The 17430-nt window shown below is 43.3% G+C and overlaps 1 protein-coding gene and 1 long non-coding RNA gene across 11 annotated transcripts in view; both read left to right on the top strand.

Annotated features, from left to right (window-relative positions):
• PDE7B (phosphodiesterase 7B) overlaps positions 1–12642 on the top strand; it is a 174711-nt gene extending 162069 nt beyond the window's left edge. For all 7 annotated transcript variants that reach the window (XM_065680808.1, XM_065680807.1, XM_065680804.1 and 4 more), the window contains 5 exons: positions 900–991; positions 2050–2194; positions 4248–4344; positions 7147–7227; positions 7756–12642. In XM_065680808.1, the coding sequence (XP_065536880.1) occupies positions 900–991; positions 2050–2194; positions 4248–4344; positions 7147–7227; positions 7756–7973 (633 nt within the window). In that variant the 3' untranslated portion in view covers positions 7974–12642. The remainder of the gene's footprint in view (positions 1–899; positions 992–2049; positions 2195–4247; positions 4345–7146; positions 7228–7755) is intronic.
• A 1018-nt stretch (positions 12643–13660) lies between these two features.
• On the top strand, positions 13661–15701 carry LOC136014319 (uncharacterized). 4 transcript variants are annotated; one of them, XR_010612631.1, is made up of 3 exons: positions 13661–13853; positions 15064–15147; positions 15271–15701. It is a non-coding gene; the product is annotated as an uncharacterized LOC136014319 (long non-coding RNA). The 4 variants fall into 4 exon arrangements; XR_010612628.1 differs by having other exon boundaries at positions 14310–15147; XR_010612630.1 differs by lacking the exon at positions 13661–13853 and adding an exon at positions 13949–13980 and having other exon boundaries at positions 14310–15147.
• Positions 15702–17430: the final 1729 nt, after the last annotated feature.

Here is a 17430-nt window from a genome sequence, read left to right as displayed (position 1 = left end):
TGTCTCACTCATGCTGGGCACGTTGTGGATATTTGAGGACTCTCTCATTCACTGGAGGGGTGTTCCACAGGGCCAATTCTCTGCAGCAAGCAGATGCTTTTGTGAATTACAGTTGTGTTAGGTGCTTTGGAACAAGTGACGTTTCTGAGGCGTTCAGTGGGAAAAAGTATTCTGTGAATTAAATGCATGATGATTGGCAAATGCATTGTGTGTTAGGATAGTAATATAAAGTCATCAGACACAAGATACCCAATTTGTTGTAATTTACAGACAACCTAGAAAGCTGGGTTTCTGTTCCTTAGGAATTTTTTCCGACCTAACTTTGGTTCCACTTAGTTGGAAGCAAACGAAAAAAAAAGACTCAAAATTTATTGCAGACTAAGCTGCTGAAGCCTGTAGATGCTCAGTGATACTGATACTCTTCTTACTTTCACAGAGCAGCCGCAGACAGCTTCCAGTTCCTTATTCCAAGGGAAATTTGGCAGTTTCTTTTTCTTTTTTTTTTTTTTTTGTCCACTCTGCATTCAAACTCTAGAAGCTGAGAAGTCAGTCTGGGATCAGTAGGAGGTGAAAATATGATTTTGCACTTTAGTTTGTTAATAAATCTATTAGAATGCAAGCTACCTCCCACTCAGATGAGATTAGCTCCTCTGTTCACAGCACGACTCAAAAACTGGACTCTAGGGCTGACCTTAGCTAGGAAATGTGGAAGCACAAGTTTCTTAATTGTGGAAATCCAGACCAGTTCCTCAAGTCCAAACATGTGCTAAAAAGCACACATTTTAGGCTCATGTTCAGCACTCCCAACCTGCTCTAGGCATTGTGTGATACAGCAAATCTGTGTCTGTACCATGGATACATGCCTAATCCTTGTATTTATTTCCTTTATTCCTCCATAGAACGTTTCAGTACTAGAAAATCATCACTGGCGGTCAACGATAGGCATGCTTCGAGAGTCACGGCTCCTCGCCCATCTGCCCAAGGAGGTGACGTAAGTATCCACTGGAGGAATTGCATCACTGAAACTAGCCTGTGGCTTTCTTTACTCTTCTTAGAAGGACGATAGCAGAAGCGCAGGCTTCAGAGTAGGCTGAACTTACTGCCCTCTCTTTGTGCCAGTAAGAAATCCTGAGACAAGGTTATACAGCAGCACTATTTTCTAAGATCTCGCCACTTCTGCAGCACAGGAATTGCCACTGTCAGGGCTAGGAACACTGGGAGTCACAGCAGGAATGGACCTTTTCAGGCCCACTGTTGGTATTTTTCATTTTACATAGCATCAACCAATTATGGAAAAATTCAGGTATTAAAAAACATGAAATAGAAAAATAAAGCAGTTGGTCAAGTAGCATCCGGACTGCTCAGGACTTCCACACTTGACTGAGGAGGTGTGGTTCAGTCTTCACCGTCTTTTCAAGTGAAGAAAAAAAAAAGCAACGTGCACCTCGGCCAGGTTGATGCTAACTTTTTACCTGCTGGTTTTGTGCAGTGTTAGGAGTAGAGACTGAGCCAGTGAACAACCTGCAATACTAAATTTTAATCACAGGTGACCTTACTGAGATTATAAATAAGCAATAAGCTCCATATCCCTCCAGAAATCCTTTGCACCAGACCAATAACTTCAGTCGTACTTTAAAGAACTTCAGTCTAGTCCTTCACAACTTCAAAGCTGCAGTATGCACCACCTAGCTCTGAGCATCTAAGATGTGACCATTTTTCTAGACACATTATGCTGTTGTTTTGGGTTTGTTGGTTTTGGTTTCTCTTTGTGGTTTGTGTTTGTTTGGGTTTTTTTCACATTCCTAGCACTTTCCAGAAGCTTCCAGAACCAGCTATGCCAACAGGCATTTTTCTTCTATTTTATCTATTCCTTCTGAATCCATTTAGGCAGTTAGATCAGTCATGTCCCACAAACCCCAGCAGAGACTGACCAAAGAGATCAGATTGGATCCATAAAGAAAGAGAAGCTTTATGGTAGCTCTGATTTGTAGCAGATTGGTTTGAGCTAGTGGTTTGGTGATTGAAGGGGATTATTTTCCTTAATTGTAGACAGGACATCGAGCAGCAGTTGGGCTCCCTGATCTTGGCAACAGACATCAACAGGCAGAATGAGTTTCTGATCCGTCTGAAATCTCACCTTGACAATCAGGATTTGAGGCTGGAGGATGCTCAAGACAGACATTTTATGCTTCAGGTAATGTCAAAAAAAATTTTTCCATTCTCATTTTTTATTAGTTCCTCAAGTCACGGTAGCTCCTAGTATGTGTTAGAATAGCGATACGATAGTGTGTCTGGACATCATTTCCTCACCTATCACCATAAACACTTTCCTTTTGCCACCCGGCATGTCAGGCAAGCATAAGGCACCTCCAGTACTTCCTTATGTAATTTCTTCAGTTTAAAAGCTGTGCATGCACAGATAGAGGAGAGTGTCAATTGCTGGGAAACAAAGATAAGCTATTACCTATTTTATTTCCAGACCACTGTTCCTCTTGGCAGATAATGCCGCAATCACATTCTCTCTTCTGCGGACACTACCTCACTGATGTTGTTCGCTGGCACTGTGCAGGAGAGCCGCCTTGTCTGTGTTCTTTCCAAAGCCAGCCTGACACCACATGCCCAACCCTGTTCCTGGGATGGATGCTTGGAAGCTGCCTCTGCAGAGACAGCTGTTGCCATGGCAGCAGGTGCTTCTCCAGTGGATCTACCCAGCTAGAGAAGAAACCATGCTTTATTTGGAAATCAAATAGATTCAGACTGATTCTTCCAGTTAAGCTGTGGTCATTAACGGGCCCTTCAGAATAAATCTCTACCTATTAAAGCATTATTTTGACTAAAATAGCTGCATATACCTGCTTCTCTGGAGAAGAAACATAAATTTCACTCTTAAATACATAAAGGAGTTTAAGTAATCATTATCATTTATAAAACAAACATCTACACGTTATAAATTTGTCAAGGTTACAGGAAGGATGCCAATTGCAAGGAAGGAAGTACTGATTTGTTAATTCTTCCGCCTCCAGCAGCATGGGAAATATAGTAATCTACTCTCCTGTCCTCCATCCAACAGTGTCTTCTGTCAGATTTCTGAATGGACTATGCAGGGCAGGATAATGGGCATATCATATTTCTGGACAGATCAGGCAAGAAAGCTGTGCAAATGCCAAATGCAGAGGGATTACAGATCTCAACAGATCTAAGCAGAGCTCAACAGATCTAAGCAGAACAGATCTAAGCAGAAAGTTTCTTATGTGTTTTCTTGAAGATAGGAACTAGGGCACAGACATGGTAAGATTCACTTATTTAGTGGATTAGTTGTGGAAGAAGAAAAGAAAAAAATTCAAAAAATGTTGATTGATCAGGATAAATTAAAGAATGTTTGAAAGGTCCTTGTGACAGTAAAGGTCCTAGTGACAGTAACATTAAGGCTAATCCGGAGTTTAATCCAGAGAAAAAAGTGACTTGGAGACTGCCCTCCTCCAGTTTTCAGGTCTGAATTTATACAGGAGATATTTCTTACGTTTTCCTCTCGGGTGCCAGAATGATTTCTGACCTCTGTTGGGGTAACTGGCCGTGTTTAGTGAAGAAATGAGGCACATGACATCTTGTTCTTAGGCAGTAAGATGGACTATTACATGGTTTACCTTTCTGAAGCAGTTACTTGATTTTAAAAACCTCTTGCCCTCCTGTACTCATTCTCCTGCAAAGCACTTAAAAGTACTAGTCAGCTAAGTGAAACCAAGCCAGGGGCAGTACAGAGAGCCCTGTGCTTCGTTTTGTAAACAGAAATATGCAGACATTAAGATGAAGTGCAATTGAAGTGAGATGCAAGGTCACTCACTGAGACCACAGAGAAATGATGCCCAAATACACCAGCTTGGCTCTTCCCTTCCTTGTCATCAGCCATAGGTACTGAGCCAGGCAGTCAGCAGGAGCCAGCCTGAGGCCTTTGTTGGCTTACTCCTTGCAAGAAATAGCCAAAACACTTTGCAGCCTTGGAATCTGGCCCTCCTCTTGTTCTCACTACAGTAAAGCAGAAGGCTGAATGAAAGTTTTGTTTGTTGCTTAAATAAATGCTTTTTCCTCACAAGGCATATTTGGGTGAGGCTGTCTCTCTAAAAGGTGATCTTAACCCTTCCCAACATCACTGCTGAGGCTTGGGAGTTTAATGACTGCAGACTGACTGCTGAAGCACTGCTGGACAGTAACATCTTTCCTCACCGCTAATCTATCTCCTTCGCTTTCAGATTGCGCTCAAGTGCGCTGACATTTGCAACCCTTGCCGGCTCTGGGATCTGAGCAAACAGTGGAGCGAACGGGTCTGCGAAGAGTTTTACCGGCAAGGTCAGCCCCTTCACACATGGCAGTCCCCTTTCTCCTCGGCCTGCCAGGCTTTTTGTCTGTCGAGGCAGAGGTAGCATTCAGCTTACCCAGTTTGCCTTCAGATGTCCCTCAAGAACAAGCTGTTGAAGAGAAACTCTGCCTCATTTTAGAAGTGAGAAGAGGTAGAAGAACAGCAAGTGTTTCTTTGCCCTCACGGCTCCTGTAGCAGTGTCAGGCGGGAGGGAAGGTTCTGCTGTGCCTCAGTGCTTGAATTCAGCTAGAGAGCCCACAGCTGGATTTTCTCTGACCATTAGTGTTTCTGAGCTAAAACAGCACCAGGGCTACACTGCATAAAAATCCTGCTGCTGTCCATCGTGTTTTATCTCGCTTTTCATGCTCCTGCCACAGCTCTGATGGGAGCCGTACCCTCGCTGTTTCCCAAATATGACACATTCTTCTGCCTAGAAATGCAGAGAAAGGGTTCAAATGAGTTTCCCAGCATGCTGTTGAAAGGGCCAAAGCAGACAAGCCAAAGCTCGGCTAGGACCTATTGCAAATATTTTCAGACCCTTGCAGAGAGCGCAGTCAGGCAGGGATTTTTTTGAAACACAGTAATTACACCATTTGGCACTATGGGCATAGGCAAGGTCATGCTGTGCTACAACACAGGGTGCAGCAGAGTTTAATCACTGCTAAATTCTTTGTTTGGAGCATCCTGAGAGCCAAAGGCAAGTGCCACAAACACTGGAAGAGCAATGAACAATGAAGTTCTCAGTTCATTTAAAATTCTGCAGTACACAGTTAAGCCACATGAGAGCTGGTACCTGGTACAGTGAGTCCATAAGAAGGACAAATAGATCAGTAAGTTAATGTTCAGCCACTGTCAGTTTAGGCTGGTGAAATGTCTTTGCCTTTGATGCTTTTGAGGCAACATAAGCAATTTGCCAGATGCAGGTTTATTTAGTCAGATGTATAATCAATATCCAGCTCATGAGGACAAGGCCCCAGTTGTGCGATGCCTTACCTTGAGAGAATTGAGGGACCATGCTGAGAAAGGCAGCACTCCCAGCTCTTACAAAGAGGTTTTTCCCCAGGACTCAAGATTTATTGGTATAGTATCTAAAATACAGTATACCTCCTAAAGGGGACACTGGAGCATATGAGAGCTGTCAGAGGCATAACAGGGAGAAAAAGCATTCATGTGGGAGAATATATAGAAACTGTGATCTGACTATCACTGGTGTCTGGATAATCCTGGTAAGTGATACAAAACCAGTATTAATTAGCATGTATTCAGATACCACTTTAAAATGTTATCGTAGGCCTCTCTACCCCCTTACAAACAATGGTGGGCTTTTTGTCATCAAGTTAAAGATTTTAAAACCATAGCACTTACGTTTTAATAGATGGGGCAGGTAATACCACAATTAGTGCCTTGTTAAATCTTCCTTCTGGATGGCATACAAAGTTTTAACATCTTTTGTATGGAACATTTCTAATGCCATTTTAATAGAGACTCAGATCCTGATCTTCCAGTCATCTAGTGCATCTACACTACCTCTATTAGCAAATAAAATACACAACTGAGGTACATTCCAGGGAGCACCTGATGCCTACAGCAGCTCCTGACACAAACTTTTCCTAGAAAAATACTTTAGCTTGTTCTCAGATGTTTTAACAGTCAATTAGGAACATGAGGTAAGTAATGCAACTCAGTCTGTTTATATAAAATTGGAACTGGCGAGAAACAATTCAAGATTGATTCAAGAAAGTGGCTAATATCTAAGCAACATTAATGATCAGTTTCTCTGGTGAGGATTTAAAATTGCTTGAAAGGCTTTACCCAGCATGAAAGTTCTCAGCAGCTAATTCATGCAGTTACTTTTGTAGCAACTTGAAGCATAAGAAAATTGACCATCATTTAAGTTCTTACCATACAAAGGAAAAACCTTACTCCTGTCAATTAAATGACCTGTCAAAGACAAGAATATATTGATACACTTTGAGCCAGACAGGTCAACCATTTTCAACTAAGAATACCTATAGAGGGGACATCAATGGGGTTATGTGTCCACAGGAGTGGAGACACTTTTTTTCAGTCAAGTATTTTTAGAGGAGAAAAGGAAGACAGTTGAACTGCACATTTGGAAACATGACAAACTGTTATTTTGTCTATGTGCTGAATTGTTGCTTTTGATTGTTTGGGAAGCCAGAAATGTTTCCCTGATATTTTCTAAATATCTAATTGAAAATATTCCCCTCACATTTAAGAAGAAATTGCATGCTGCAGAGAGAGGAAAGGCAAGGCTTAAAAGTGCACATGGTATTCTGTATGGGGCTGTAGAACCTTAGTAAGCACACTAGCATTTAAGTCAAAACTATGCAACAGCATAGGCATAGCCCTGATACTCAGGTACACGACAGTAATAAATCAAACTTCTAATTTCATCCTTCTTCCACGTATATAACTTGAATTCCACAGTTCTTGACACATAAACACAAGTTGCCTAACCCCATGTTCTGGCCCTTATTTGTTAGTGCACACGCAGCTGTGGACTGCCAGCAGTGGATTTAATGTTCATTCAAAAGTCATCTTTCCTTAGAAAAATTTTTCTTTGTGTGGATGCTCAGTTTCTCTGAGACCTAAAAAGAAAAAAGTAAAAAAAAAAAAAAAAAAATATTTAGACATTTAATGTGGTTGTCATTGGTGTAAGATTCCAGCTGATCAAATCCACACAGTTGCAGTCACTGTAAATATCTGGTATAGGTATGGAGAAGAGATGAAAGTGGCATAAATTTACCTTCCCTTCTTTTTTCTTGCAGGTGACCTGGAACAAAAATTTGAACTGGAAATAAGCCCCCTTTGTAATCAACAGAAGGATACAATACCAAGCATACAGATCGGTAAGTATTAGTTCCATGTCTACCTCATCTCAGAATGGTACAAGCTCAAAGAGAAACTTCTCCCCATCTAGTTGTTTTAACAATAAGAACTGCAGGTATCATAAGAGTCACAATTCACATTCTAAACAAAATATTAAAAAATAAACCTTATCCAAGCCAAACAAGCAATTGAAAAACAAAGGAGTCACTGTATAGGCAAAAAGGGGGCCATTCTAGTATCTGTGGAGAAAAATTGCAGCTGGTGTGTGATTAAGTACTGGCTGCTTTCTAGTCTGAAATCTCCTCAGAGAAGGATGCGGTCTCTCACAGACTGTATTGTTACACATACACATACAGCCACATTTTGTCATATGGGCTAGTCAAAAGCTGTGCATCTTAAAAGGAACTGATGACTGCTTGTGGCTTTATTGTTACTTCTAGTCAGGGCTTTTGCCACTTACATTGCTGTATCCTCTTGAGACATTCTGTGGGGTAGTGCACTCATGGGATTAATTTGTTCCTCTCCTGCTGTCTTTTGTGTTTCCCCAGGATTCATGACGTACATCGTAGAGCCACTCTTTGAAAGGTGGGCCCAGTTTACAGGCGATACCCCCCTATCTGAAAACATGCTAAACCATCTCAGGAGGAATAAGGCCAAGTGGAGGAGTTTGCTCCACAAGCAACACAGCAGTAGTAGGAACAATGACCACTCAGGTCAAGTGACTGGCAGCCAAGAACAGACTTTGAATGAAGAAGAGACTCCTTAGTGGCAGCTTTGCACTTTTCTTCATAGCACTGCTATCTCTGTCTTGATCACAGCAGCAAACAAAACCCGGGGGAGCTAGAAGCCTGTTGTCAAGACCATGGAAAGGGAAGAAATGGCAAAGCAGAAGCTGTAAGGGTCATTACGAACAAGCCCGCGGTTCTGCTGGGTTCACTTCTGGATCTCCTTCACGTTCCTCTCCCCTCTCTTCATTCTGTGCATGCCTGACGGCATTCATCGCTTCTGATTATGAACTGCCTGAATGCAGAGTCCCAGTCAGCAGTACTGAACCCGGGCTGGTTATGGCTGCCATGAAGCAGGGAAGACTCCTGAGAGAACAGGGGAACTAGAGGCACTCTTGGTTATATAGTCATTTACCACGAGTCATACTGTGACATATGTATATAGGCCCAGAGCACTGTACGCTTTCCAAGCTGGCAGCTGGGCTGCACATTAAACCACCAGCATCTTCAGCATCCAGAGGACACTGGCTGAGTGAGAGCTCACAGAGGGCAGAGAGAGTCTGGTTATTTTAGTAATTAAAACAAAAACCTTTTTAACTTTTGTATTCTGTGCACTAAACAAGATCTATAAACCTTGGACTGAAGTTACTCTCCGTATACACGACTCCAGTGTAACAAGGCTCATTTTGGTAATCATTTTTATGCCACTTTGGATAAAAGATGGTCATCTTCTCATTGCAAGGAACAGTATTCCCTCGCAACCAAAAGGGAAGGTGTTGTACAGTCTAAACCTTTGAAACACAAACAGATCTATCTTTTGAGTACTGTTTCAAGTAACATGTTTATATTCATATGTGTACATTTTCTGTAAATACAAAGCGCTACTGATTCCCATGCCAAAATACTGGAGTACTGTGGGATTGCTACCTGTAAAAACATTGGCACTGTGAACAGAATACTGTTAGTTTTAATACAAGAGAAAGCATTTGTAAATATGGTATAGAGTTTATTAATATACACCATTGTTTGTGGATAAAAGCCTTAACTTTTAGCATACTTCATCTTCTGATAGCTGCCAAAATCATATGATCACAAAATATGATTCTGAACTGCCTTTCCACTACCCAAGGTGTATCAAAGGTCATTAAGGAATGAAGTCTGGCAGGATAACTTCTTGAAAACTTCAAACACATTCCATATGGGTCAGTGTTTTAATCCATGGCACCTTGCACATTTGGCCTAGGCAACAGCTTCACAGAGCCTGTAGTTTTAAGTTAAAAAACAAAACAAAGCAAAACAAAAAATGGCAATACCACCACTTAATTTAACAGTTCGACCTGATGATCATTTATTCAAGAGCTTGATTTTTTATTAAATAGTTTAGTGATCTACAAAGCATGACAGTCTAATAATCCTGGAGTCCAATTGTTTTCTTGAGAGATGTTTCCCCACATTCCTTCCTTAGATAGCCAGCATCAAAATGCATTTGCATTTTTCTTTTCATTTAAAAAAAATAGTTCTACTGACTTTTAGATTAGTCTCAATGAAGGAAAAAAATGTGTTGTTGTCTGAGTATCAAGAAAAACCCTCTTAACAATCATACCAGCTGAGGAATTTTCTATAGTCTTGTGCTTGTGAAAGATCCATGGCCTTATCTATGCTATGAACAACCTCAGCTGGAATAGTCTTTATTTATAAAACTTTACTTAAGCTTCCATCATTTCAGTGAGATTGTATTCTCAGACACTACTGCCTTCCACCAAAGCAATTGTCCCCTTCTCCTCTGCCCCCAGAAAAATTAATTACATTCAGGTAAAGTATGGTGGTGTTGTAAAGCCCCAGTACATCAAACCTGTATAGCTGTTTTCCAGAAGAATTAGCAAATACGGCCATATAGTCACATCTGGATGTGAATACCTGATAGAGACCAACAAAGAAAGAGCTATTTAAGTTGGTGTTTGAGAAAATTAGTATTTACTCATAGGCATGCAAGGGGAAACACACTATAATTTCTCTCAGTTACAGGGAATATTGACTTGATTAGACAAAGTGCTTATAAGGTGACTCATATGTTTAAAGGAAAATAAAAAGCATAAGTAAGTTTTCGTAAAGAATGTTTTACTCTACTTATTCATTGCCCATGTATCTTTAGAGAAAGAGACTGAAATCCAGTGAAGCAGGAAGATGGAAGTCACTGTGAGAACACAAAGCATCCTGAGAACAATTTTTTTTTTTTCTCTACTGTTCTGTAAGCTATCAGCAGTAGAAAACATTCTTCTTTCTCCCTCTTCTAAATGGGACTCACATATTAACAAGTACCATGCCAAGCAAAGAGACAGAGTTGTAGTAGAATAAAATTATTTCTAACTACAGGGCATAAATGTCTTTTTAACCACCTAATGGTGGGGGTGGAATCATTACCACTTTGAAGCTTTTTATGTGTATTTTGCCTTCTCCTGACAGATTTAGGACAATTATTAGGATGATATCCAAGCAGTGTAAAATGCTGCTCAGAAGCACTTAAGTACATATGAAAGGATGTAATTTCCCTTGTTTTGTCTTTTTACTAAAAAATGGAAGCCATTTTCTTTTTTAAACCTTCTGAAGTTTTGTTAAACAAACCTAGTGTCTAGCAGCATAAAAAGCTCTTGATACATGTTAAGCTGTTTCTGAGAAGCTTCCAGAAAATTGGCCCAACAGAAAAGCTTAGGTAGAAATGAAGTTCTGTTAACAGCTACAATAAAACTAAGACCTATAATTAGAGCCTACAAGGACCCATTACAAGTCTGCGCTTACCAAGTTAAAACTTCCCAACTTTGAAAAGCTTCTCTTGAAATGAGCAGGTTGTGGGGGTGTTTTGGTGCACTGAACACACTTGGCTAGATTTCAATCACCCTAACGAAGCAATGCTTGAAATAGGTTCAGTGTGGCTCCAGAAATGCTTCTGTACTTGTGAGCCAAACCCATTACTCAAGTTTGGGTCTGGGCCAGTTTGTGTCAGGTGCACTGAAAAGTTAGGCACTGGCAGCAGATGCTTAACAGCCAGGTTCACCAGGGTCTGTAATACAGAATGTTACCACCTGATTTCCTTCAGAAACCAAACCGTACCCGATACAGCCAACCCAACAACGCCGGTGCTCAGTATGTACTGTCGTGATACATATTCGGTATTCTCTAGTTTGGAGAACATGTCTGTACTGGGATTTCTTCCCAGGATGCCAACAGAATGCTAGAGCCACATAACAGAAAAACGCCTATGTAGATAATACAGATTTCTGTCTTGCTAGCCCTATTAGCCACTTTACATAAAGCCCTTGTAAATTATTTTTCTTTCTTATCGGGACAGTGCAGCTAAAATATTCTGAAGTTTTAAAACCTGGGTAGGTTTTTCATATCAGGAAAGAAGCAGAAAACTGCTAAAAACAGGAGCTTGAAATGCTTGCCCCATACAAGTAATTTGATTAAAACCTAGTTACTTAAAATGCAGATTTCACACTATCCAAGAAGCAAATTCCATATAAATAACAAAAATAATAATAATAAAGTGATGATAAGTTAAACTTTAGTCTGGTTAAAGTGATGCATACGTACGTATTTTTGCTAAAGATTTTACCAACCTTTGTTTTTTTAAGAGCCAATGTTCCAACCACCAGATAAAAGCGAAGTGGGGGGACTATTGGAAATGCGTACCTTTGAAATACAGAATGGAGAGAAAAGTAGCTGAGATTAAATAGAGTCTATGGAGGAAAAAAAATAACCACAAACAAACAAACCGCATGATCTGCAGTTGTATCTAACCTGATCTACAACACGGGTCAATTATTTTTGTATAAACTACTGGTTTTCATGAAGAAAGTAAGTCTCCAAAAATGATCAGTGAGAAGGCTGCTACCACAGTAAATGAGATGAGCCTGTTTCACACTGCATAGCTATCTCACCAGATTTTCCAATCTGTGGTTGAAATTGCTATTAAAAGTTTCCAACAAAACAGACAGAATGCATACCAGCTCTTCCAAATGGACTCTCCTCAGAAAGGAAAAACAGTCAAGTAGTTATAATCTTCAGGTTTATAGCCTTATATTTTGAGTCACTCATCTGAGTTGTCCATAAAGTACACCTATTCACCTCTTGACACCACAATCCCCCACTAATGGCCCATAAAAATCAGTAATGAAAATTGAATTAGGATCTTCAAATCCAAAAAAGCCACTCCAAAATACAAACCCAAGGCAAGCTTCATGCCATAAATATGTATCCAAATTACTTTGATTGGTGCAAAGTATTATTATATTATTTGTTTCTATAATCCATACAATATTTTAGGTACATAAAAGTGCGGAGCGTAAGTTTGACTTGGATGTAAAATATATTCTGCTTATCTTGGAATTCAAGATTGTATATGTCATGTTTATTGTAAAGCATTTTATATATACATATTCACATACCTTATACAACAATATGGGCCAAAAACTGGTCCCACCAACTTCATTGGGACCAAGAAGCAGCCCCCATATGTGCGTATATATGCCATATGCATCATTCTGAAAGGAAGCACTAGATTGTGTGAAAATGCTGTGACTGCTATGCAGTGATGCCAAGAGACTTAACTGTATCTTTTTTAACATACTGCTGTAAGTATTCATCATGTTGAAGAATGACAACTAATAAAAACAAAACAAAAAAAAACAAACAAAAAATAAACAAAAACAATGAAGTGTCCAGAGTTCTTTGGTAGAAGCAGTTGACTGAAAGAATCTCCTTAGTTTGCAGAAGACGTTCTGGTTTGATGATGCAGCAAAAGTCCTGCTGCATCCATCCTGCCACCATTGCTCCTTCCTACCAACAGGATAATCACTTTCCTAGTGCGCTGTTTCCCAGAGTTTTTCTCTAAATTTATACCCTTAGCCTTGCTGCAGGAATTTAAATGGCGTTACCAGCAAGGAAAGTATTTCTGTGTATTTCTCCTTATGAATGTAGTAGAAGGCTTTTCAAACCCCAGAGAAAATGTTTCCCTGTTGAAATATTTAAAGAGGCAGTTCTCTTTTACTATTATTTCAGCTCTGGTAACTAGTTCTTCTTAATATCATCAATCAGTTTTAATCTCCATTTTCTTGTTTCTCAGTTGCAGATAATGTTATATGTATGTACAACATGACAGAAACTTGCAAAGTTCAAATAAAAATATGGGAAGTATTGACATTTTACACTGGTAAGTATTTTGTATTTCTAAATGAGAAACAGTTGTCATTGCTGATGGAAGATTGGCACTGTGGGGACTCTTCTTCACTTTGATACATTTCTAAAGCCTGAATTCTTTTATACCTCAAATTATTCAGTAAAAACACGTATTTTGTGTAGTGAAAATAATACAATTGAACAGAACATGGAAGCTGGAAATACATTTTGATTCGGTGTTACTTAGCCAACATTTTAAATTTACTTTCTTAAAACCACGCTTGAGAATCAAGAGTAAGAAGTGTTTTTTGTGTGTCCACCGGTTGCAAGATGAATTGCAGAATGGATCCCAGAATGAAGGTCTTCCGAGATCTGCCCTAGAAATAGATGGACTTGTGATGGGTTCTCCAGGAGTTTTACACAGTCAGCATTGGAAAATCATTCGCAATTTCCCACAACAGATTTAGGGTTATTCCCAAATCCATCTGAGTAACTTGGCCGAGCTGAGGACAGGATGTGGCGCGACCACCTGACTCAAAGGGGGCGGTGCCAGGAGAGACGGCGGCAGATTCAAGCCACTCATCGTTAGCCACTAACTGTCATTGGCCGAAGTGAGCAGCTCCGGAGAGGAGGCTGCACCCCGGAGCGAGCGGAAACGCAGTGTCCGAGAGCCCGAGAGGCGACAGCCACCGAGGAAACCCAGAGCCCCCGACGGGGCTTGCCCAGGAGCCGGCCGCTCCGCCGAGGCGAGTGGGGACTCACAGGGGGCGGGGCCAGGAGGGTCGGCCCCGCCCCGAGCGGGGAAAACCCGGGAGCGGGGAGGGTGTAGTGGGGGGTTCTGGGTGTACGGAGTGCCTGTCCTGGTCTGCTGAGGTGAGGGTGCACAGCGGGCAGGGCTGCACTCGTGCGCCCCGGTGGAGGCCTTCCTGCAGCAGGGGCTGAGCTGCGGGACGCTGCCGGTAGCGGAAAGGTGTCAGGGAGCCGAGAGGGAGCGGGGCTGCTTGCTCCAGGCCCGAGCTGGGCAGCGGCCACAAGCGTCCACCACAGCGCTTACAGAGAAGGAGGAGGGCAATAACCCAGGAAGCTGGGAGCCAGTAACAACAAAAACAAAATATCACCGACCCAAGAGAAGAACGGAGGAAGAGGTGATTGTTCTGCTGTAACCAGTGCTGGTGCAGGCTCACCTTGAGTACTGGGTGCAGTTCTAGGTGCCACCATTTAAGAAGAACACGAAGGCCCTCGAATGCCTCCAGAGGAGAGCAACAAAGCTGGTGACAGGGCTGGAAGGCATGTCCTGTGAGGAGCGGCTGAGAACTTGTCTAGTTCAGAGAAAAGGAGACTGAGGGTTGACCTCATTGCTTTCTACAGCTCTTCCCAAAGAGCAGAAATGGAGACAGAGGTGCTGATCTTTTCTCGCTGGGATCCCTTGATAGGACATGTGGGAATGGTTTAAAGCTGCACCAGGGGCAGTTCGACTAGGAAGCATTTCTTTACCTACAAGGTAGACAAAAACTGGAACAAGCTTCTTAGAGAGGTGACCAGTGCCCTATGCCCATCAGTGTTTCAGGGGCATCTGAACAACACCCTTGATAAGATGCTTCAGCTTTTGGCCATCCCTAAAGTGGTCGAGCAGTTGGACTTGATGATCACTGTAGCTCTCTTCCAGCTTCCAGGTTTTTTCTCCCTACTTCCTTCTTTCCCTAACGGTACGTGCTGAGGAAGTACTGGATGACGTTTCTTCCCAGCCCTGCACTACCAGAAGGGATTGAATGGGTATCATGTCCCATCACAGGCATTGGCTCTGTCACTTTGTGGGAAGGAGGCCTGTGCCTTCTGATGGGGGTGGAAGATGCAGATTGGATCATTTGAGCATCTGAACAGATTTGCAAAAAAAACCCATATGAACTGGTTTTTGAAGCTCTTCTGTGTTCATCAGTTTTATTTGGGTTTCCACAGGATAGCAAAAGATCGCATCTGACATCAGTGAGGCTCAAAGATCAAGCCCTCAGCCTGAAGCAGGACGTGCTCCTGAACTAAATGGTTTGTAATTTATTTTTTATGTGGGCAATACCTGCTCATTTCCTTGTGATTTCCACCCACTCCAAACCCCACCCTTTCCCCAAATACTGGTTTTTAAAAATGACGGCGTTCTTTCTTTTGAAGAAGCAAACCAGAAGAGCCTGAGAACAACACCACTCCATCAGGAGTCCGTCTGGCCCAATCCTCTCTCTCCAGTGGCACCCCATACATGTCTAAAGGAGAGTATATGAGGACTGCAGGTCTGCTTCTGTCAGGGTCCGGAGGGTGTTCACAGGCCTAAATGCCCGGGACTGGCCTCCCTTGGGACCTGCACTGCAGATAGACCCTCAGATCTATGTCAGAGCTTGTCATGCAGAACTATATGCATATCATAGCTGTTCTGTTCCATTCCATTTCCTGCACTCACAAGGAGTTGTATAATGATGAGACCATTATTTAGCTGAAATGCCAACGGGTTTTCAGCACCAAAAACACTTTCAAAGACACAAATCAGAAAGGTTACAGGTGGAAAGAATATTTATTTAGGAATAAAAATAAAGAAAATAATATAAATAAAAGAGTAAAATCAATTTGTAAATAAAATTAAAAAGAATTAAATTAAATTTATTTATAAACAAATTTAAGTTAGCTTAGCTTAGCTTAACTTAGTTAATTTTAGTCTAGTTTAGTTTAGGTTATATTTTCTTTCTCTAAATCTTTCAGAGTGGTGCTGTGGTGGTGCGAGAGCAGTGCAAGAACCCAGCCAGAATGGGCCGGGGAAGACCTGACACGGGGTGGTGCTCAGTGCTACAGAGGTCAGCAGCGAGTCCCGGGGCCACGCTGGGGCCACCCTGGGTGTGCCGAAGGCTGCCTCCCCCCGGATGCGGGGCACGAGGGCCGGCTGCGTGGAGCACGAGCCGCTGCCTTTGGGCTGCAATAGCCCAAAGGAGCCCCATGAAGGGGCTGTGCTCGGCTGCGGAGGAGGCAAAAAACCCGGGGACACTTGCTAGTCCAGCCTGGGGAGAAAAAAGCCCTTCCCCCCCCAGCTGCAGGACACGAGGGCCACCGTCGTGGAGCACGAGCACCAGGCGATAACCCAGAGCACCAGGACCAGAGGAGCCCTGCCAAGTGGTCATGCTCAGTGCTCAGAGGAAGGCAAAAAACCCCCGGGGACCAGTACCGATCTGCCCCGGGGGAAAATTCCTTCCTGACCCCAGCGCTGGCGATCGGCTACTCCCTGAGCATGTGAGCAAGACCGGCTCCTGGTCCACGGGCTGGTTATGCCTCTGAGGGGACAAGGGGACACTGGCACTGCCTTTTCTGCCTCCACCTGGAGCCATCTCAGGGGCTTCCAACAACAGCAAAATTCCGCTGGCCTGATCACCCCTAGGGACAAGAACTCTTCCTTCCTGTGCCTGGCAGTGGGAGCTCCAAAGCACGGGGGGAGGCCACTGGCCCATCTGTGGATCCTGTTTCTTATGGCTACTGCCACTGTCTCCCCAGAAGATGAGGGCGGCGATCTCCCCGAAGACTGAAGCAGGATTTCCATCCATCCGATGAGCTGCGAGTGTGCCCCCTCCGGAGCCGGAATTGCAGCACAGAACCCCCAGCAGCTTCGGGCAGTCTTCCCTGCTCTGCCCCTCCAAGTAATTCCACGGGTGCCTGCAGGATTCCTCTCGGGTGCCTGCAGGCTGCAGCCCTGTCCCGGTGGCAGCGCCGGGCACTCTGGCACCGGGACACGGGAGGACGCGGCCTTACCCCGCCCCAGAGCATTGTGATGCTGCGCTGGCGGGTGGTGGCGCCATGACACGGGGGTGACGGGGCCCGCACAGCCCCGCCCAGCGCAGCGCTGCCGCTGCCCCTTCACCCAGCGCGCCTCGGAGAAAGGCCGTGGGGCTGCGGGCCCTGGGGCAGGGCCTGTGCCCAGGAGGCCCAGGGGATGTCCCTGCGCACGGCGGCCACAGAGCGGCACCGCTGCGGGGTGTCCCTGTTAGTTAACCTGTATGTTCAGACTGTGCCAGTAAAGGCTTTCATACCACGTACGGTCATTTGACTGTGGTGAGCCCAGAGGTGAAAGAAAGGGAGTTGGTTCCCTCTGTGTGAGCTCTGCAGAAACGTAGAGCGCGTACAGGGTTTCCTCACCATTCCTCACCATTCCTCACCAATACACCAAGTGGCATTTGCTACTGCGCTGCTTATGGTGAGGTCTTCTTGGAAAGGCGAATTTCAGAGCTCTCTTCTGCGTTTGTTTCGCAGGGTGTTTAGATACTTGATTGTGTTTACTAACATTCACGTGTCTAGTTT

The sequence above is a fragment of the Lathamus discolor genome, chromosome 5 (genome assembly GCF_037157495.1).
Source record: "Lathamus discolor isolate bLatDis1 chromosome 5, bLatDis1.hap1, whole genome shotgun sequence".
NCBI classification, from domain to species: Eukaryota; Metazoa; Chordata; class Aves; order Psittaciformes; family Psittacidae; genus Lathamus; species Lathamus discolor.
The sequence above is the reverse complement of the archived record's forward strand: the minus strand, read 5'-3'. Positions and strand labels throughout refer to the sequence as shown.